This window comes from Vitis riparia, chromosome 14 (assembly GCF_004353265.1).
Source record: "Vitis riparia cultivar Riparia Gloire de Montpellier isolate 1030 chromosome 14, EGFV_Vit.rip_1.0, whole genome shotgun sequence".
Taxonomy (NCBI): Eukaryota; Viridiplantae; Streptophyta; class Magnoliopsida; order Vitales; family Vitaceae; genus Vitis; species Vitis riparia.
Genome location: NC_048444.1, coordinates 6,048,764 through 6,070,769, shown reverse-complemented (window position 1 = coordinate 6,070,769; position 22,006 = coordinate 6,048,764). Strand labels below are relative to the sequence as shown.

The window sequence follows — 22,006 nt, the reverse complement described above, 5'->3', positions numbered from 1 at the left end:
TGTAGGAAACATCTCTATTTTTCTCCTGGGGAATCTTTAAAATTACCATTGCTTAACTTTCAATTCGCATCTGACCATCAAATGAAATGTGAATAACCTGTCCTCCTCTCTTTGAAACAAGGGGCACTTCTGGTTCTGTCGATACTTGAAACAGTTTTGTCTTCTCCATATTACTATATCTCTAGAGTCAATAATTTTATATGAGGAACTCTTGAACTCAATCACTTGTTATCGTTACTCTTCAATTTTTTGTTGAGGTATATCCTGTAGAGGTACTCAAATTGGATCAGCGCATCATTGAGAGTGAGTTCCTTTTCTAAAGTCATCTTTAGTATCACCTTTCCTATGCCTTCGATTTTGGAAGCAGTTTAATTACCCATGTATAGCTCTCTTCCATTTATTTGTACATAATAAGAAAACATCTTTCTATCTAAACATATATGGCAAGTAGCTCCTATGTCTATCCACTATTCCTTAGGGTTGTTCACCATATTGGCTTCAAATACCATATCAGAAAGCACTAGATTTGACACATCAGTTGTCAACTTCTTTTCTTCGATCATATGTACTTGATTTTTTTGTCATGTCCTTTGGAGTGGGAATCCTTAGCTTGGTGGCCTTGTTTGTTGCACATGTAGCACTTTCCATTGAATTTTTTAAACTTACCTTTCCTCTTATTAGGACATTCATCAGAGTATTTCCTTTTATTGCTAGTTTTTTGTTCTACCAAGTTTTCCTTAGACTCTATAGGAAGCTTTCCTATCTTCTTGTTAGAAACTCGATTGTCTTTCCAAGATGGTGGTAATTTTTAATATTATAATTGTAACTCGGTAAGACTCACTCAACAACATCTTTTCTGCATGTATCTCATGCAAAATGATTTGTAGTTCTTGGACTTGACTCATAACTGCCTTGGATCTATCATTTTGAATTCCAAAAATCTACTGACTTCAAATTTCTTCAAGTTAACATCCTTTTTCTTGTGTTTTTTTTTTCTCCAAGGAATCCCATAGTTCCTTAGAAATTCTTATTGGATTATACACACTATATAAAGTGTTGTCCAAACTATTAAGGATGTAGCTCTTGCATGATAAGTCATAATGATTCCAAGCTTCCACAGCTACCTGCACTTGTTTATCAGTTTCATCCTCCTTTAACATAGGGGCATCCTCATATAGGACCCGAGCAAGATTCAAAGTTGTGAGGTAGAACAACATTTTTTATTGCCACCTCTTGAAGTTTGTCCTAGTAAACTTCTCAAATTTCTCACCATATGCAACTGGAAGAGGTATAATAAAAGATGTAGAAGTCATCTTCACTAAAAATCCATTGTAATAAAATTAGTTGCAAAAGAAAATTTGTCTTTAGATTGTTGTCCCCAACTATTGACTAGATGGACTTCTAGGGTTGATTGAGGTTAGAGTTTGACTTTATATCCTTAAGACAAATTTCATCCTGCTTAGGTCTTTACGATACAAGTAATTGTCTTCCAAGATACAACGATCACTTTTTTGTGATAGTAGCACTCTGAATCACAAGAAATAACAAATCACTTAGCTATTTGTACTCTCTTGAATACAAAAAAAAAAAAACCTTAATAGAAAAAAAAAAAAAAGACTAAACTTGAAGCTAAGAAGGATATAAAAGTTTACTAGACTAAAAGGCGAAAAAATGGAGAGAATGGATGAGTGAGTGAGTAAATAAAAAAAAACAAAAAATGAGAGGAAATAATGAAGAGCTTATTTGTAGATTTTATTGATTATTAGAAGAAATGTATCTTTAAGATACTAAACATATCCATTAAAGGTTCTATCTTAAAACATCAGACACATTCTTTAGAAAAGATTGTCTTTAAAATACCAGACACATCCTTTGAAACAGGTTGTGTTTATTAAAAAACATGTCTTCCAAAAAAAAAAAAAAAAATAGCCCTAATTTCCATTCAGCTATATATAAATTCCAACACCTAATTCTTTCTTTAAGCATGACATGCAAAATTTGGTTGGAGATGTGAAATCCTACATCTCATTTTTCTATGGTATTTTTAAACGGTTAGAAGATAGTGGTGTAATTTGGTGGACTTGATCCTATCCAACCTTAATCTAAAAATGCTTGAGCAAATTTGGAATACCATTTTAAATACTCTAATTTGACTTTCTAACTCAAACTCGGTTTGGCTTGAATAGATGTCTGAACATAACTAGGATGGCAATAGGGCGGGTTTTTTGGGGTACCCGTCCCGTCCCGCCCCTAATGAGACAAGGTTCAATTTTAATAAATGGGTTTAGAAATTTTTTTAAAACCCGGGGCGGGTTCGGGTATTGCCCCGCTCCACCCCAATTATATATAACATTAATTTTTAAAATTAATTTAATTTAATTTTTATTTTACTATTTTTAATATATAGATAATAATAAAATATTTTTAATAAAATAATTTATAAAAAATATAATAATTTAATTATTTATAAAATATATTTATTTTAATATAATTAAAAATTTTAAAAGTAATTTAAAAAAAAAAAAGTTAAACGAGATGGGGCAGACAGGTATGGGAATTTATCATACCCGTCCTACCCCGTTTAATTTTTTAAATGGGACGGGGATCGGAATTACTTTGAATAAACGGGGCAGGGTTAGGATGGGGGCGACCCTTAATAGTCCCGAACGCCTCGTCGTCATCCTTAAACGTAACCCAAATTCAAGTTTACTTTTTTGTAATATTTATAACTCCAAATACTTAATTTTGAAACAACTTGAAAAAAAAAAAAAGTAAATTTTAATGATATCATATATATATATATATATATATATATATATATATATATATATATATATATATATATATATATATATATATATATCTTCAATTTCCAACCACATATACACTCCCGTATAAAAAACAACCAGGATAATATCAAAATGTGGATAATGACAATCCATAAGGATAAGGAAAGTGGACCCAATGACAGCAAGAAGTCAAAAAAGTTCTACAGAAGGGATCAGAGTCTGTGAGCAGCACAAGAGAGAGAGTAAAAATGGGGAGTTTACATGTTTTAGCTATACCTTACGCAGCACAAGGCCATGTAATTCCCCTCATGGAGCTCTCACAAAACTTGGTCATGCATGGCTTCAAAGTCACATTTGTAAACACAGACTTCTCTCAAGAGCGGATTGTGAAATCTTTCGCAGGAAAGGATGATGTAAGGGATCAGATCCGTCTGGTTTCAATCCCCGATGGGTTAGAAGCCTGGGAGGATAGGAATGACTTGGGGAAGGCATGTGAAGGAATTCTTCGGGTCATGCCTAAGAAGCTGGAAGAGCTCATACAGGAAATCAATCGTACGGACGACCATGAGATCGCTTGTGTCATTGCAGATGGGCATATGGGTTGGGCTCTGGAAGTGGCAGAGAAATTGGGAATCAAGAGAGCGGCCTTCTGGCCATCAGCAGCTGCAATGATGGTCTTGACGTTTCGCATGCAAAACCTGATCGATGATGGGATAGTAGATGATGATGGTAAGCCTCCCCGTCACCACTTTTGATTGTGTTCCAACAGCATTTAACACATTAGAAAATCATACATACTTCTGCTTACTGATCAACTAATTTGCCTGCAACCAAAAAATATAAGGTAGTGATTTACAATTGTAATTTTTTGGAAAACAATTTTTTGTTATTCAAAAAAATATATGAAAGCATGAATAATAACCAAAAAATATAAAATATTTTTTTATTTTAGAATTTTTTTAATAATATCTTTTAGTTGTTTTCACTTATTTTTTTCATGCGTGGTTTTTAGCTATTGTCAATTAATCCATCCAATTGATCACCTCCATAGTAGTAACTGCAAGAGTTGTACTCAGCCTCATTTATATGACCAACACTAACCAATTTAATGATTCCACTTGTAGCACTACATAACATATGTTTCTTGTCCTCGTAGTTTGTTGATTTTCATGCAACAATTCCTAGTGAAGAAATTAGAGAAAAACAAAAAGAAAAAAGACAGATTTAACGTGATTTGACTGATTGCCTACATTCACAAGAACAAGGAAGAAGATTTTTACTATATGTCAAATTAGGGTTACAATAAAAGGGTATTTATACTAACATTCAGGTAATGAAATTCCAAAAATACCCTTGAACCGTATAGTAGGGGGTGTTGCCCCCCCAACCTATCGTTCACTCTTAACAATAAAAATACAAACTCAAATAACAAATATTATCGTTTTACTTCGATATTTGCCCATTTTTCTTCATATATGTCTTTCCCTCAGTATGAGCCACATACTACAACATAGTTGAAGTCCATGCAGAATTGTTTGAAACCTCACACAATAGGAACAATTGTGGTGAGCCATTGGATGTCCAAAACCATGACACATCCTCCAAGAGAAAGGAGATGGGAATCTGTAGCAAAAATCCCACATTCCTAAACACCTAACCATGAAGATCAATGCCATTAAATTTTGGGAAATCAATTTTATCGTACCATGCTTGGAAATTACCATGGCTGGAACCTAACTGATTAGCGTTGATGAAGGAGCTCTCAAAAGGACTTTGATTATGAGAGCTCATACTTCGTTCATGGCTGCCATCCATTCTCGTAACTCTTTTGAGAGTTTTAGTTTGTTGTTTAAGAGCTTCAGACTGCAGATCAAAGCTCTCATGTAATTGTCTGATTGCTTTCTTCAACTATTGGGATTCTTACCCTCTGTTACGCCGTAGTGAAGGATCCCTAAGATCTCTTGTCATCTTTACTTTCTTTAATTTCATTTTCTAGTTTCTTAATTTAGTTTCCTTATACTCTATCCTGCAAGTAGCCTATACTAAATAAGGAGATTGTAATGGCGAAAATCATACAAAAATTCTCTATAAGAAGACCCAGAATTTGTTCTCTCAAATTACATCTTCTCCTTGCTCATAAATATTGGTATCAAATGATAGTCTTGGCATAAATCATGGTGGAAGGGATTAGAGTGCAAGAACAATGCTGACTTGAATATATTGTTAAAAAATTGAAAGATTTATTAGATAAACAAGTAGCGCCCTTATCAGAACTATTGAAGATGGTCGCAACTATGAACTTGAAATTTGAATACATGATTTCTAGAATACAGGAGTTAGGTAATGAAGACAATGCCTCAATTAATAGATGCAGGACAAACAATAAATTATGAGGTACAAATTCCTTTCAAACCAAGTTTTCCAAACTTAGTTTTCCAAATTTTGAAGATGGGAATCCTAGTGGGTGGATTTACAAATGTGATAGATTTTTTTAAAATCAATGGAATTAGGGAACATGAGAAGGTAGGATTAGCTACATTACACATAGAAGGAAGGACCTTAGCATGGTTTCAAGAATACAAGGCTAGTAACAAAGAAATTAAATGGGAACAATTTTCTATAGATGTTTCTAGTTTTGGCCTAGTGCTTGTGATAGTCCGATTAGGCAAATAACTAAAATATGTTTCTATAGTTAGGGCATACCAGGAGTAGTTTGAAGTGTTGATGGTCAAAACTGATGGATTGTCAAATGAGATTTTGTTTAATGCTTCATTAGCAACTTAAAAGAGGTTATTAAAAATCAAATCACCATGTTTTGATTAAACACACTAGCCCAAGCCATCAAGTTAGCCCTACTACAAGAAGGAGTAATAGAGGCAATTCTCAATGAAGTCAATGGCTCTAATAGAAGTGAAGGGATTACAATAAACTCTATGGGAATTAGAATGAATCATAATATATAGTCAATTACCACCCATTAAGAGGATTTCAACCATAGAGATGTAAGAGAGACGTGAAAAAAAAACTTTCTTATTATTGTGATAAGAAGTATGAGTTTGGCTATAGATGTAAAAGAAAGCAAATTTTTCTATTAAATGATGATGAAAGTGAAGGCAAAGCGACATGTGAAGCTAAAAATGATATTAAAGAGGATGATCTTATGGTTTCAATCAATGCAATATCTAGTTCAACCTCTCATCAGACCACGAAGATCTATGGCAACATTAAGAAAAAGTCATCACCATACTAGTTAACTTAAAATTAATAGAAGAAAGATAAAACGATACAACAACTCATTCAACAAATACATGCGGATCTAACCTTACACTCTAAATTTTACTTAGGAAAATAACCAATTGAGTTATAAAGGGGAGATTTTGGTTAGGGAATCAATTTGATCTCAAAATGCAGGTACTACAATAAGCTCATAGTGTGGCAGTTGGAAGGCATTTTGGAGTTAAAAATACCTTAGAAAGGATAAGAAGGGTTTTTTATTGGCAAAAGATGAAATGAGAAACTTATAAGTTTGTAGCTAAGTGTGATATATGCAAGAGGAATAAGGTTGGAAATATAGTTTATATGGGACTATTGCAACCACTACCAATACCAAAACAAATCTAGTCTGATGTCACTGTGGATTTTGTAAAGGGGCTTCTAAATCACATGGTAGGTAGGTCATTAGGGTGATTGTTGACAGTTTAAGCAAGCATGCTCATTTCCTAGCAATGACACATCCCTATACAACTAAATATGTATCATAGTTATTCATGGATAACATCTACAAGTTACATGGTTTGCAAGGGACTATTCTAAGTGATAAAGATCAAATTTTCACCGATCAATTTTGGTACTCTTTACATTTCAAGGAACTCAACTACTAATGAGTACTTTTTATCACCCACAAAACGATGGTGAAACGGTAATAGTTAATAAATGTATGGAACAATATTTAAGATGTATGACTAGAGGGGAATGTTAGCATCATAATGACCCTTAGTATCTTCTTTTTTTTTTTTTAATTTAATTTCTTACCATCTTTTTAGTTTCTTTATTGAGTCTATCCTCAAGGCAAGTAGCCTATATAAAATAGGGAGATTGTAATGGGGAAAATCATGAAAAAATTCTCAATAAAAAAACCAAAATTTGTTCTCTCGAATTGCATCTTCTCCTTGGGTCATAAAACCCTCTAGTTCCCTTCGACATTTGAATAAAAAAAAAATTACTATCAAGGATTACAATACAATGATTTAGGATTGTTATGTTGTTAGGAATTTTTTGCTACAGTTTTGAATGATAGATGATGATCATCTATGCTTTGTTGCACAGGATATTGGCAATAGGAGATTTGGGCTTATTTGGGAACATTATTGAAAATAATTCTTAAAAAACATTTTTTGAGAACAATTTTCAAAATATTTTTATAAAATAAAAGTTTGTTTAAGTACTTAGAATATTCTCAATCTATTTTTATGTGTTTTTAAGTGTTTTTTGAATAATATTTTTATCTACAGTACTTCATTTTCAACTATTTTTAGTATTTATATTTTTTTTTAAAAACATCCCCAAAAAAATAAGTGAAATAAATTAAAAATAATTAAACTATGTTGCCAAAAAACATCAAATGTGTTTCAAAGTCTACAAACAATTTTTTGATTTTAATAGCAATTTCTAAAAAACAGCCCCAAATAACTTGCTCTGAAATTTTTTTTCTTCTTTCCCAATAAGAATGATATTGCGAGTATGAGGAAGTGACTTGAGAAATAACCTTGAGTGACGAGGAGCATAACATACGGAAGAAACAGTTCACAGTAAATGCAGCATAGGTACACAATCAAATTTTGGTATGCTAATTCAGGACTGCTATATAAGTTATAACACCAATAGCGAAAATGGTGATATCTGATTTATCCAGAGAACTTGTCATACTTCATCTACCACACTAACCTCGAGTCAGTGCTGCTCAAACTGGATAGCCTTAGAGGACATGAGAATAGAAGAATGGATCATAATGCTGTGAAGAACTTCTCCCTAACGTCCTTGGTTTCTGTTGGGATTTTTCTTTGCAGGAACTCCAATAAAAAGCCAGAAGTTTCACTTGTCGCCAAACATGCCCCCAATCAACACAGCGAACCTCCCATGGACCAGCATCGGTGACTTGGCCGCACAAACACTCGTATTCAAGTATCTGCTAAGAAACAACAAATCCATCACTGTCGCAGATTGGCTCATTTGCAACTCCACCTATGACCTTGAGCCTGATGCATTTTCCTTAGCTCAGACTCTGCTACCAGTAGGCCCACTTTTGGCAAGCAATCGGCAGGCAAACTCCGCAGGACACTTCTGGCCAGAGAACTCGACTTGCCTTGAATGGCTGGATCAACAGCCTGCCTGCTCAGTCATCTATGTCGCATTTGGAAGCTTCACAGTTTTTGACAAAGCCCAGTTCCGAGAATTGGCTTTAGGACTTGAGCTCTGCAACAGGCCATTCCTATGGGTCGTGAGGCCAGATATCACCACTGGGGCAAATGATGCCTACCCCGAGGGGTTTCAAGAGAGGGTCTCCACTCGTGGGCTGATGGTGGGCTGGGCACCGCAGCAGAAGGTTCTGAGCCATCCTTCTGTTGCTTGCTTCTTAAGCCACTGTGGCTGGAACTCTACCATGGAAGGAGTAAGCAATGGGGTCCCCTTCCTCTGCTGGCCTTACTTTGGTGATCAGATCCTTAACAAGGGATACATCTGTGATGTTTGGAGGGTGGGACTGGGGCTTAACCCAGATGAAAGAGGTGTCATACTAGGGGAAGAAATTAAAAATAAGGTGGATCAGCTGCTCATGGATGAAAAATTCAAAGCCAGGGTTATGGAGCTTAAGGAAATGACAGCCCATAATGTTAAAGAAGGTGGCAAGTCTCACAACAACCTGAAGAATTTCATTGAATGGATCAAGTCATAGACAAATAATTCAAGCTTTTCTCAAGATGTTGTTCGGTTAAAAGCTTTGGATTGTCATAATAAAATCCAAACATCATATCCACTTTCCAACTCCAACTTCACCACCCTGTTCCTCTGTCATCACTCATCATCATTATCCATCATTTTTTTCCTTTTAAGACGTATCTCTTATGAATAGATTCAAATCTGTGCTTGATGATGGATCTCAAAGCTTTTCAATTGATAAGACAAACTCCATGCTCCATTTTCTTCATTAGTCTGACAATTAAGGAAAGCTTAATTTGTTCATCAAAAAGCTGGAAGTAGTCTACTTCCACATCAATTTCATCCACTAGAAAATCCTTAAAATAATTTAGACATTGACTTACAATGACAGCATACACACAATCATAACTTGCTTGAACCAACATCTTTCAAATTTTCATTTTCTGCCTTAAAAAAATACCAAGACAAATGCCCTCATTCTACACAACATTAGATCACATGACTCACATCTCACTGTAAATTAGATAGATAGATTAGAAAAATCAAAGAAACCTACCAATTTCCAAACCATTAGAAAAACCTTATATTATATCACCTTTGTCACTGTGTCGGCAACCAAAAGAAAATGTTCTTTCAGGTGAAAAAGAGAGAAAATTTTATAATTTCTCAATGAAATATCTAAAACGTTTATAAAGTGGGAAAAATCGAATAAATTATTTATTATAGATATGAATTAATTCAAATAAATTTATATGGCTTGAAGGAGGAAAATCTTTTCTGCTGATTATTGTATCGAAAAATACAGCTATTTCATATTTGATATTCAAATACAGAAAGTTCAATAATTTTATAGGCTTTGGAAGAATCAAAGACTTCTCAATGGAACTTAGAGCCAAATGCATTTACTGGGATTGAAGGCATTCCCAGAGAGATACAGTAATCTAAACTTGAAGAAGGAAAAATGAAAACTCTACCAAAAAGAACATTTGGACATAGCGAGAAAATGTAGGAAAAGGAGAGAAAATTCTGGAGATTAGAGCTTTTTGTGGCTTTGCAAATGAGTTTAGCAAAAATTCCAAATTTTCCGTCATTTTCTCGGCATCCAAACGGACCGTAAACCAAGAAATGCATTTTTTTTTTTTTTTCCTTCTTCTTTCCTCATTGAAAAAAGAAGTTACTATACAGCATTTTCCTCGTGGCCAGATCCGTAAAACTGAATCAATCTCTGCAAAATCACGACCTGCTTTCTGAGGAGGACGATGTAGTCGGCGGTTTCTTGGAACAGCTGGTCGGCTTGGATGTCTCCATTGTGGACAGGAACGAGGCTCCTGAGTGCCTCCAACTTGTCCGAAACCATAGAGCTCGAATCTCCGCCATTGCCGAAGCTTCTCGAGCCCCTTCGTACTCTGCAACAAAGGCGCGCGTTTGGTCTTCTCGACCTCCTCCTCCTCATTTTGGCTATACGCTTGCAGCTCATTGTAACAAAGTATGTCTTCTTAAGCACACTTGCGACACTTAACGGGAGAATAAAAACGCCGTGCTAGCACTAGCAGTGAGATGGGAGATTGAACTCTATATCGTGTTTGAGAAGGCCCCAAGGGTTTAAGTAACCAAAAGTTGGAATATAACCACTCGGTTTGAAGAAAACTACGAGATTGCCACTCTCATCTTTGTCAATTTTGTTCTAGTTTTTGTAGTAAGGTGTATCAAACCCTGCTTATCAATGTATCTATTTATTTGTTATCACAATAAATTATTAATGTTTTACAATATGAAATTTTCTGACCGATTGCTCTAATTCCAATTTTCTCTTATTTATATAAATCCATTTTTAAAATTTTTCATACCTATTCTGCCTTTCTGTCTTCCCTATATAAAGAAGTCGATTGAAAGGTATGCTCAAATTTATTGAAAAATAAAAACTAAAATTCACCTTAGACATATTCATCCTAAACCCGTCCAACAAAGAAAACAAAACTTGTCGCATTGTCATCTTTACATATATTAAAACATGGACATTCTACACCCCTTTGAAAAGCATTTCCCCATTTTTCTTTTAACAATACCAACATGGCCTATTTAGGAGGGCGGGAAAGCACAAGGAAATGAACAAAAATTTGGGCACATAGGGGTACCTTTTATTTGGTGGGGTACCCCACCAGCACATATCATTTCAAAAACTGCAAGTTGCTGATGACCCATGCATATCCAACTTTAATGGGTATAATCCCATGTATACAGAGATTTTTTTTATTTTTTTTTCCAATGTTATTGTAAAATTTGGTCAATAAAGGACACACAATTTGGTATCTCACTTGCAAAATTATCTGCAAGGAAAGTGAAATGAGAGAGAGAGAGAGAGAGAGAGAGAGGTGTCTTGCCAGCAAAAGCCTGCACATCTGCAAACTGCACATGTGAAGTCATGGTTTTGAAATCCTAATTACCAATATGGCCTCCCCCTCATCATTTCAACATTTTTGCAGCTTTTTGATTGAACACTATTTACTCTTTTTTTGGTGGCATGTGGTTTCTAAAGTAGAAAAAGTGAAACCCTGATGTCAAATTTGTTAGAACATGAGTCTCTGTAAAATTGCCTATAAGTTTATAACATAAAATTTAAAGCCATACTACATTTATCCATGATGAAAGAAGCTCACTAAATTCAGAGAGAGAGAGAGAGAAGTACATTTCAATAGTTTAATAGCAATTAATGCAAGTACAAGCACCCACTGATAAAGGTTTAAAAATACTCTTGGGAATTATCAATTCAGAGCTGGAGTTGACAAGGAGTGTAGTTTTGTTCTTTCTCAAGGTATGCTACCATGTACATACAGGGAGACAAAGCCTGCAGCTGAATATACAAGCAAGTAAAATGGCAAGAGAGGGATAATTGGGAGGGGGGAGGGTGGAGGTGGGCAAAAGAGTCAAGCAAGTAGAGAAGAAAGGTGAGAGTAAGGAAATGTATTGGGGGTAGTGGCCTCCCCAAAGGGCACATGTGAAGGTGAAATGGGGCCATTGGAAGAGAGAGAGAGCACATGGGAGGGCACATGCAGAGGTGGGGATGGGCATGTGACAAAGGAGAGACAGTGAAGCAGCATGAAATGTACAGCATGTTCTGCACATTCCCTGCATGGAAGTGACCCCTTTGGCAGCCCCCCTTTCTCTCTTTCTCCATAACCATTCTTGTTTTTATTATTGATTTTGTTTCATTTTTTTAGTGCTCTATGTGGGTATAATTTATATTATTTTGATTTCCTACACATGGGCCTTAATTCAATTGATTAATTTTCAAGCTACCAGCATGTGTGAAATGAATGTGATCTTCTTGTTATTATTATATACATCAAATCATTAAAACTAAGGTTGTTGCTATTTGGTTTAGGTTCTTGGCAAAGTTGTCTTTTTGTGAGTAAATTCCCTCTTTGCTGAGATGGGTTTTCTTCCCTTCTTTTTTCTTTTCTTTTCTTTTCTTTTTTTTTTTTTAACATTTTCAAGTGTTTCATAATACAAACAAAAAAAGACAAAAAAAAAAAAAAAAAAAAATCTAAAACAAAGAGAAATGAATTTAATTAATTATCACATAAAGTTAGCCAAATGAAATTTGCTTTTAAGTTGTAAAACATGTGAGGAGATCCAAGTATATACCCAACCACTCTTGAGTCTAGAAGGAAGAAGGGGGAGAAGAATAGCATGATTGAGAGGGGGGACAAGATGATGAGGACCCAAAATGCAAACACATCATCAGAGCATACTGAGGATGTGATTTAACAGCTTTTTTTGGGTTCACCAACACTGCCTCTCTGCTCTGTTACTCATCTGATTGAGCTGTGTGTAATGTGTTATGTGTAAGAGAGTCATGTGCATTAGATGTTTGGGAGTGTCCACCTTTATTCCCTTTGTGTTTTTTTGGGTAACATGCCTTACTGATTCTTTTGTGTTCCAACCCTCCCCATGAGCCCATGCCCCACTTCTTTTGTCCACCATGCCCACCCCTCTGACTTGGATTTGTGTTCCCTTCCCTCTTTTTCTTGTAGGCCATGTGATCATCCTTTGGAAATTTTCCTTCTATCCAAACTAGAGATATACCACATTTTTCGATGTTAGGCACATCCTCAATTGATTAATTATGATGGATATTATTCTTATTTTATTGAGAATTCACTATTATATGGATATAAATTTTTAAAGAAATGTTTTGGCATTGGTAAGAATGAATATGTATATTGTTGAAATCTGTGTAATAATTTATGGTGAAAAATAATAGAAAAAAAACGAGAAAGAAGAACACGCAGATTTAACATAGTTCAACTAATTGTCTACGTCCATGGGAATAGAGAATAGGATTTTCATTATGTATAAAATGAAGGTTACATAAAAAGATATTTATATTAACCCTTAGGAATAAAAATTCCAAAAATACCCCTTAACCATACCAATCATATAAATCTAATTATGACAAGCTCTCCATTCCACTCGCTTCTCTCTCTGGATTTTGCCCATTTTTCTTCGAATGTCTTTTCGTTTAAATATGAGCCACATACCATACATGTATTTCTCTTTGTTTTTTAGAAGGATCAAAAGGGATGCTACTTGAATTCATGAAAATTGCTTAAGAAAGATAAAACCACACGTCGCTTCGGCTGGTGGTGACCGCCTGATTGGTGTCTCAACACACTGGCGAGGATGCCGGAAACTGGTCGGAAGACTACAAAAAGAAAGATCCCAAAAGCAGGAGATTACGCCCATGTCCAAACAAATGACTCATATCCCCGCACGCCTCCCCATTTCTTCCATTCAACCTTCTACCACGTACCAAACCAAATCATCATCCATATCAAATGTGTTTGTTTCATACTGGAATTCATAGTCTAAGTAAAATCACCCATACGGAAGAAGGAGAAGAAGAAGAAGAAGAAGAGACATGTACGTAGAATGACAAAGGAACAACGTGTAGAACGACAAAGGAATAAGGTGTTGGGAGGAGAAATCGTTATCAAACCAATTATGACAAGCGACACGAGGAATGGAGAAACGCGGGCAGTGAAGAGCCACCCATTACACACCTAATCGCTAGCTAGGTGTGGGCTGTAGTTCGCTTAGATTTTATGTTCATGTTGGTGAAGGGGTCCAGGTTTGTCTAACATTTCCAACTTATACTGATTTGTAGTTGAGATTGATGCTGCCCTACGAGAAGACTTGTCTCTCTCAATCAAATTGTGGTCCTCCTCTCTCTCTCTCTCTACTATTGCATATCATTGATAGTCCTTGTCTCAATTTCTTTGCGTGACTACTCCATCATCCACGCTCATCTCATGCCGACACTTCGCTCTTGCTTATTTATGTTACTTTCATGTACTGATGCTTACCATCTTTCCAGGCCCAGGCCCTCAAAATCACAGCCTGCGCCCTGGCCTACATGGTTGTACCAATGTTAGTGGATATGGGCTTGGATTTAAGCCTCCCCAACTTCATACCTTTTTCTAAGGAAAGCCCAACCCAAATGCGGTGACCCCCGATCCAAGTCAAAGTTCATACCTTCTGCTTCTACACGATTGGCGAAAACGAAATCCAAAAGAACTATATCTGGACTTCACCTAATCATATGGTCTAACATCAATGCTTTTCTAGATATCAAGTTGAAAATCTTACTTTTCATATAGATTTTTTATTGTCTATTTGAATATACTTTTATTTTATCCATTAACTAAAACATAGGGTATTGTAGTGGAACTAATTGTAAAAGAGAGGAAATCGATCATATTAAAATTCATTTACGATAAGATCCGTTTGATATCTAAAAACTATTCAATAACAATCGAAAGTTTTGATAAAGTTTAAATAGGCGTCAAAAGTAGTTATAAATATCATACATCATCCATAGATGATGAGAGAATAGCTCGACAAAAGAAACACTCTCCACCCATTAAAATTATTTTAATAATTTTTATATAAAATATAAAAACCTTCGTAGACTTAAGTTATGAAAATAATTATTTTTTGAAAAAATAAATTAGATATCAACAAAATTTAAAATTTATTAAAGTATTTTTTAAATATATAAAATAAATATTTTATATTTTTATATAATAAAATTTTGATTTTAAAAAAAATGTATTCAAATAAACAATTAAAATATTATTGTGTAATAATATCACATATCATAAAATCAACTAAACCCCCTTTTCTTTTTTCAAAATGATGTGAAAGCTACCAACAGCGAAGACAAAAGTGGGCCCTCGGGAGACGGCTGCTATGACGCGCACCACAAGAATTTACAGAGCACCTTCATCGATCTTCAACGCTCTCAGCCGTCGATCAATCCTGTCCGTTATACAGTTTACGCGTATGGGACAGGATAGCAGTGGGACCCGGTAACAGAACAATATAGAGTAGGTCAAAACACACCTAATCGACCCTTGATTTTAGAATAGAGAGAGAGAGAGGCGTACTTTTCTCAGATCTCTGGATGATATCGGCCTGTAGGCTTGTTCGACCATTTCTAGGGTTTTACCGGATTTTTCTTCTTCCTGCGAGAAAAAGGTGATTCTGTTTGCCTTTCATTTCTTGCTTTCTGTTTCGTTTTCTTTTTGTGTTTTTTGGTATGGTGCTCTGATTATTTCTTCTGTTTTTCTTTAGTTTTTGCCCCTGATTTATACGGATTTTGATATTCTCTTGGTTACCATCTTCATGAGTTTTTTGTCTGATGGTTTCTATTCCAAATGATGAAAATGTTAGATTTAGAGCTTCAATTATTGTTGTTGTAATTTTCTTGGCGGCCAAACAGAGAATTTAGGGATTAACTTCCTCCCCCCTTCCTTTTTCGTGTGACGTTGAGTGATCGAATTTGGTTTGTTGTGGTTAAACTTTAGGTTTTTTTTTTTTTTTTCTTTTCCCCTGCATGTTCTCATGGCCGAACAGAGCGATTGACTTATTTCTACTGAACTTCTGAGTGTTGAGGCTATAGTGTGATTTTGGAATAGAAAATTTGGGGTTTTATTTTTTTGTTTTTTTATTTTATTTTCAGATATTCTATCATAATTTTCTATGGCCATGTTATGCTGTTTTATGAGGTTATCAATTTGTTCAATATATTGATTCATGTACTCTGAATTTGTGTTTTTTGTTTTTCATTCTTAGTATCCCAACTGGTATCTATGATCTTGAGACCGTGGCATTGAGTTTTCAGAACTTAAAGCAGCTTTCTTTCCAGATTACTCTAGATAATTTAAGATATTGTTTACATTGTTTGTGTTATTACCATTCTCTGTTTGCTAGTTGAGAAAACTAATTAAGGAAAAAGAAAGAAGAGTTTGGTTTTATTTTTCATGGTGTTTCTGGTTACTGAAAAATAATATACTTAACTCAACTAAGCCAAATGGTTATAAGAGGCTCAGTTAATACCAGTGATGAGACATCAAGATTCAAACCTTTGGTTTACCCCCTTTGTTTTTTTTTGTTTTTTTTTTGTTTTTTGTAAATTAAGTTTTTTTTTTTTCTTTCATTAATCAAATGGAGTTCCCATGGTTATGAAAAGTGAATTCATAATTGGATTTGAAAGTGATATGTTTACTTCCAAGTGCTTAAGTTTTTGGTTTATAATGATCTCTACTTCAAGCGGTGCCCTCTATTTTTTATTTTCTATTGTTAACTTCCTCAGTTCTCCTCATTAAAATGAACTCCTAAGGAATTGTTCAATCTTAGGTGAGAGAAACAATATGAAGTAGGGTTTCTTGGATATATTAAGGCATCTTTCCACAAGATCCCACATTGTTGAGCTGCCCTAACAAGCCGACATGTAGTTGATTTTTTTTTTTTGATAGGTAAATGCAGGTTGTATTAATAAATAAAAGTATACATGACGTATACAAAACAAACAAAATGAAAGAAGGCGTGAATACACAAAAACCAGGAACCACTCCTTACGAAGAGCCTAACCGATCCACAAAATCTAACAACAACATAGAACCATCCCCAACATGCAATCTAACCGAATTCCAAAAGTTATACAAAAAAAGAACTTTTAATCGTTTGGTCTAAATTTTCACAATTCTCAAAGGCTCTCTTATTTCTCTCCCTTCAAATGGTCTAAAAAATGTATGAAGGAGCAACTTTCTAAGCCTTTTTCCTTTTTCTGCCAACAAAAGAGTCACCCCAACTTAAGAACAACTCTCTTACTGAAGAATGTATTACCCACTATACATAAATTAAAAAATTTAAAAAAAAAAAGCAAAAATCAACTACACAAAATGCGAGCTTTTGAACAATGAAGGAGAATGTGATCACTTGTTTCTTCATCTTCTTTGCACATATAGCATCTATTAGGTATCCTCCAACCCCTTTTTTTAAGTCGATCTTTAGTCAAAATCTTGGCCCAGGTTGCTTCCCAAGCAAAAAAAGCTAGTTGTTATAAGGGCCCAGAAGTTCCAAATTATACCATATGAGGGAATGGCTCTGCTCGCCTACTTACCAAGGAAGAGTAGAAAGACTTAACTGAAAAGTTACTGTTCTTTGTCTCTACCCGCACCATAATGTTATCAATTTCTAGAGAGGTGGAGTAATCATGGAGCCTCCCAAAAAAGATATCTACTTCCTCTAACTCTCAGTCATTCAATTGTCTAATAAACCTAAGACCCAAACTACCACCATCCCAGATATCAGCCACCCAAGCATCTTTGAAAGAGTCAATAGCAAAAGATTCGGGAAAGAGTCCCTCAAAGGCAAATCCCTTTGCCACTTATCTTTCTAGAACTTCACCCTATTACAAGAGCTAACCTTAAAGCAAGTTTTAAAATTGAAAGTCCCTCATCCATTTCTAATCGTCTTCCATACCCCCACTTCATATCTCTTTCTCACCTCTTTCATGCACCAACCCCCATCGTTTACCTATACTTGGCAACAATTAGCCTTTTCCAAAGAGGGTCTCTTTCACTCACAAATCTTCAAGCCCATTTTCCTAAGAGAGCCTTGTTAAAGTTTGACAAGCTTCTAAAACCCAAGCTCTCTTTTTATTTTTCTAAGCAAACAACTAACCAATTCACCAGATGAGGCTTGTTAGCCAAATCTCCTCCTCTCCAAAGAAAGTCCCTTTGAATCTTTTCCAATTTAGTCACTACCCTTTTAGGGATGACAAAAAGGGACATGTAATAAATCGGTAAACTGGATAAAATGCTCTTAATAAGTGTCTGTCTTCCACCTTTTCAGAGATACTACCTCTTCCACATAACAAGCCTTTTCTGGAACTGCTCCTCCACCTCTTCCTAAACCCTAAAAGACTTGTAAGGAGCATCCAAAAGGAGACTTAAGTAGGTGGTTGGGAGAGCACCCACCTTGTATCCTAGAACCTCAGCAAGCTCCTTCATATTTGGGACATTCCCAACTAGAATCAACTCACTTTTCTCCAAATTAATCTTTGGCCTTGAACCAATGTTATTAAAGGTGATCACCCAAGCTGCCTAGGCCATTAGAATAGGCAAGGCAGATCAGATGAAAGTCACCTCTTAAATACCCAAGCAAGGTGGCTTCAAAGAGGCAACGCTTAAGTGATCACCTTGGGATAAGGCGCAAGGCATAGAGGCAGTCGCCTTTGACCATGAGTTAAGATTAAACATACTTAGATTATAATTTCATTCAATCTAACATTCGATTAAACAAAATATGAGATGAAATATTATTTTATCAATCATAGAGATAATGAGATGGAGGGCTATCGATTTAATTTTGATGGAAGTGATGACAATTTTAATTTCAATGATGGCTATGATGATGATGTCCAAAACTTTTCTAGGATGTTCATTCTCTTATTTTGCTCTTTATTATGATTTTTAGATGTCTGAAAAATTAGAATATCAATTTAAACAAGACGAACATCTCTAATATGATGTTTCTTATGATGTGGGGTATAATATTTAACACTTTGAATAATTATTAATATTTTGTTAATTTGGGAAGACATCATGTGGGATGAAAAATAAATAGTATTGATTGTTGAAGACAATGCTCATATTGGTTTAAGTATCGAATGGGTAAATATATGTATATTTTTTATTACTTTATTATAATTAGTCTATTTCCTTGTTTTTTGTCTTTCACCTTGGGCTAAAAGGAGTCTTATCATCTTGACATCTCACCTTTTACTTTTGACAACATTGCCCTGAACACACCTCAAACCACATGAAGACCCAAGTCAGATACTCAAGATTTTCCTTACTAGCATCACAAAGGATGAGGGGGATAATTTATAAATAACAAGTGGGAGACCCCTCCACTCCTACATCACGTCTTTCTTTGATTAGGAAACCATCAATAAAACCACCTTCCTTTGCCCTAGAGTGCAAGCAGGAGAGAGTCTCCATCGCCAAGATGAACAAATAAGGAGATAAAGGGTTTCTTTGTCTCAAATCCCTAAAGCTTTGAAAAAAGCCTGAAGGGGAGCCATTTAACAAGACACAGAAGTGTGCTATAGAGATACGCCATCTGATCCAACCTAACCACTTGGAGCCAAACCCCATTTTTTTCAGAACTGCAAGGACAGAGTTCCAATTTATATGGTCATAAGCCTTTTCGATATCAAGCTTGCATAAGATTCCATGCAAATTATCTTTAAGTTTGGAATCAGTGGCCTCATTTGCTATTAAGATAGCATACAGAATTTGTCTCCCTGCCAAAAAAGCATGCTGAAAATCTGAGACTAATGCACCCACCCACAATTGTTGATACACCCCCTATGGTATTGTGTTTCTTTAGTTTGATAATCTATATGGTTTGTAATAGGACTCTAAACTACAATCATGTACTGATGCAGAGTTTCCTTAACGTAAGGCCTAGGCTGCTGCATTGTCTACCATGAATAACTTCCCAAGCTCCTACAATAAAGGTGGAAAAGAGGGTACAAAAAAGAAAAGAAAAGAACTGCGAATAACCCCATACCGTAGCTTAGGGAGATTCCATGATTCAACACTAGGTCTTTTTCTGTGCACTATTAAGATTTTAATGTGCCATGTTATTTTGTTAACAATTGCCTCAATATGTAGCTGTTGGACATCAAACTGAAATGTTTCCTAATTACAAAGCTGCCTCAATGTATTTGTTATCCTAGGTTGCATAAATTTAAACTGTGTAAATAAATAGGTATGGTCATCTTCCTACTCATATTAGGTTAAATTTATGCAAGCTAATGTCATAGGCAGTTAATGTCAGGTGGTGCCTCAAGAAATCTTCTATTTTGCTGGACGATACTTTTTGATTCATCAAAATGCCAAAATGGCATAGATGAGTCTTATTGGCTTTTTTTCTCCATGCATTGAGAAAAAGATAAAGGCCTCATCCTTTTGTCCATGTTCATGTTTTTACGATTTTCGTCATGGTTGTTCCAATTTATGTCATTTGTAGTTTAAAGTTTACATGATTGGCATCTATCAAGTCTGGATAGATTTTCTGACTACATGACTTCTACAGGTTTCTTTTCTAGTGGCACTCCCTAGATTACATTTTTTAAGATAAAAAAACAGTAGCTTTTTTCTCTTCTTCTTGCTTTTCTTTATCTGTAAGTATTTTAGGGATCCCCTATTTGAATCATTTCCTTTATTTGAAACTTCTGAATTTGAATGAGCATTTCAGTGATCCCCTTTGTAAGTCCTTTCCTTTACTTCAAATTTCTGAATTTGAACAAGGCTAACTGGATGCTCCTTTCTGTTCCTTTGTGATGGAATATCCTTGCCTAATTTCCAAGATGTTCAGTTTGCCTGCTCCCATTGTGTAGTTTCCTTCTATCAACAATTTTCAAGAGCATGTTAGTCTTTAAAGTGTTTTCTACCAACAGTTCTCAAGAACATGTTGGGATTTAATATGGTTGTTTCGAACTGAAATTGATTATTGACTTAAATTTTTTGCTTTCCTTATGGAATTGTTCCAGCTTGATTCTAGGCCATCCAATGCTGTAGAGACTTGCAGGAGCATGCTTTTGTTCTGTTCTAAGTTCACCTTTGAGAATGGCATATGAAGAAGTTTTGAAGGCTGTTTTCCCTCTACTGGAGGGTGCAGACCTTGCATCCTGCATGCTGGTGTGTAAGCAGTGGAGAGACATAGCCCAAGATGATTATTTCTGGAAATGCGTATGTGCCAAGAGATGGCCTTCAATATGCAAGCGTCCTTCTCCTCCAACTGTAACTTATTACAAGTTATGCCAAACCTTCTACAAACGTCAGCATTGCCGAGCTCTTCCCCCTCCAAGACTGTCCTTTAGTGACCTGGAATTTTATATTGACATTTGGACAGGAGAGAGATCAATCTTCTCTGAAGTGGTCCCAGGCCCTGTTCTCCAAACTGGAATTGTTGTCCCACCACCTGGCATATGCGACATGCTTAGGTTTCACCTTGAGGGTCCTGAGTACAAGATGACCCTACTTGTGGAGCCTAGGTTTACCGTTCCTCTGATGGCAACTGTGAGCGTATCAGTGCTTGTGGGACGGAAAGACTCCAAGAAGGTTGCTTGCATAATCAACAAATCCATGTTTGATTATATTGATCGGACAGCTTATAGGGCCCTCGCATTTGACTACCTTGACTTCTCCCCCATATATCCCTTCATTTCTGGCATCAGGGCGTGGATTTCATTGCTTTTCATGGAAGATGGAAACGAAGGTGTCATTAATGTCTTTGGGCTTGAAATGGATTTCTGTGATGCTGCAAACTCTGAGCCAGAGGTCCTTTGGCTATTAGACATGCTTGATTGGAAGTGAAGACACCAACTGGTTTAGCAGCACAAGGTTCCTGTATGTGTATGTAATGCACTATTTTGCTACCTTCTTTGGTTCTTTAATATGTGGTACCTAAGACAAATACCTTCGACTCCCCCCTCCATTGTTGGGAGCTGAATTAAGTGTTATCTTATTCTATGTTCAAACTGTGTACATATTCAATAAATGTGGACAATTTTCATGATTACTGTTCTGCAGGATACCTTTTAAAGCATGCTGTTAAGTATTTTGCACTAGTGTCTTTTACATGTTGTAATTACCATTCTTAGATGCCCTATCATTCCATGGTCAAAGTTTGAACTAGAGTTGGAATATTGCAGGTTGGCTCTGGCTTGGACATTGAACAGTCATTATTTAAGCATGCTGATGAACGAGCAACAAATTCTATTGTGACTGAGTCAGCCTTCGGAAAAGTGGCCTTGTCCAACAGGAGGTAGGTGAAATGATATAATAAAGTAGTTTTTTATCCTACCATTCAACTTCTGGTTGATCTATACTATTCATTCAAGCTGTTATCTCTAGCTTGAA

At 35.6% G+C, this 22,006-nt stretch overlaps 2 protein-coding genes across 3 annotated transcripts; both read left to right on the top strand.

Annotated features, from left to right (window-relative positions):
- Positions 1-3,002: 3,002 nt before the first annotated feature.
- Positions 3,003-8,941, top strand: LOC117930689 (UDP-glycosyltransferase 83A1-like). The gene is made up of 2 exons (XM_034851322.1): positions 3,003-3,518; positions 7,856-8,941. The coding sequence occupies exons 1-2, from the start codon at positions 3,038-3,040 to the stop codon at positions 8,737-8,739; spliced, it is 1,365 nt and encodes a 454-aa protein (XP_034707213.1). The 5' UTR covers positions 3,003-3,037; the 3' UTR covers positions 8,740-8,941.
- A 6,212-nt stretch (positions 8,942-15,153) lies between these two features.
- Positions 15,154-21,665, top strand: LOC117930813 (F-box protein At5g39250). 2 transcript variants are annotated; one of them, XM_034851555.1, is made up of 3 exons: positions 15,154-15,263; positions 19,525-19,683; positions 20,635-21,665. In XM_034851555.1, the coding sequence occupies exon 3, from the start codon at positions 20,711-20,713 to the stop codon at positions 21,458-21,460; it is 750 nt and encodes a 249-aa protein (XP_034707446.1). In that variant the 5' UTR covers positions 15,154-15,263; positions 19,525-19,683; positions 20,635-20,710; the 3' UTR covers positions 21,461-21,665. The 2 variants fall into 2 exon arrangements, with proteins under 2 accessions (XP_034707446.1, XP_034707445.1); XM_034851554.1 differs by lacking the exon at positions 19,525-19,683.
- Positions 21,666-22,006: the final 341 nt, after the last annotated feature.

Bases quoted from the DNA above. Each gene is read 5' to 3' on its own strand.
- LOC117930813 (XM_034851554.1), top strand. From the start codon at position 20,711: ATGGCATATGAAGAAGTTTTGAAGGCTGTTTTCCCTCTACTGGAGGGT.
- LOC117930689 (XM_034851322.1), top strand. From the start codon at position 3,038: ATGGGGAGTTTACATGTTTTAGCTATACCTTACGCAGCACAAGGCCAT. The intron at 3,519-7,855 runs GTAAGCCTCCCC...TTTTCTTTGCAG, and splicing joins TGGGATAGTAGATGATGATG to GAACTCCAATAAAAAGCCAG.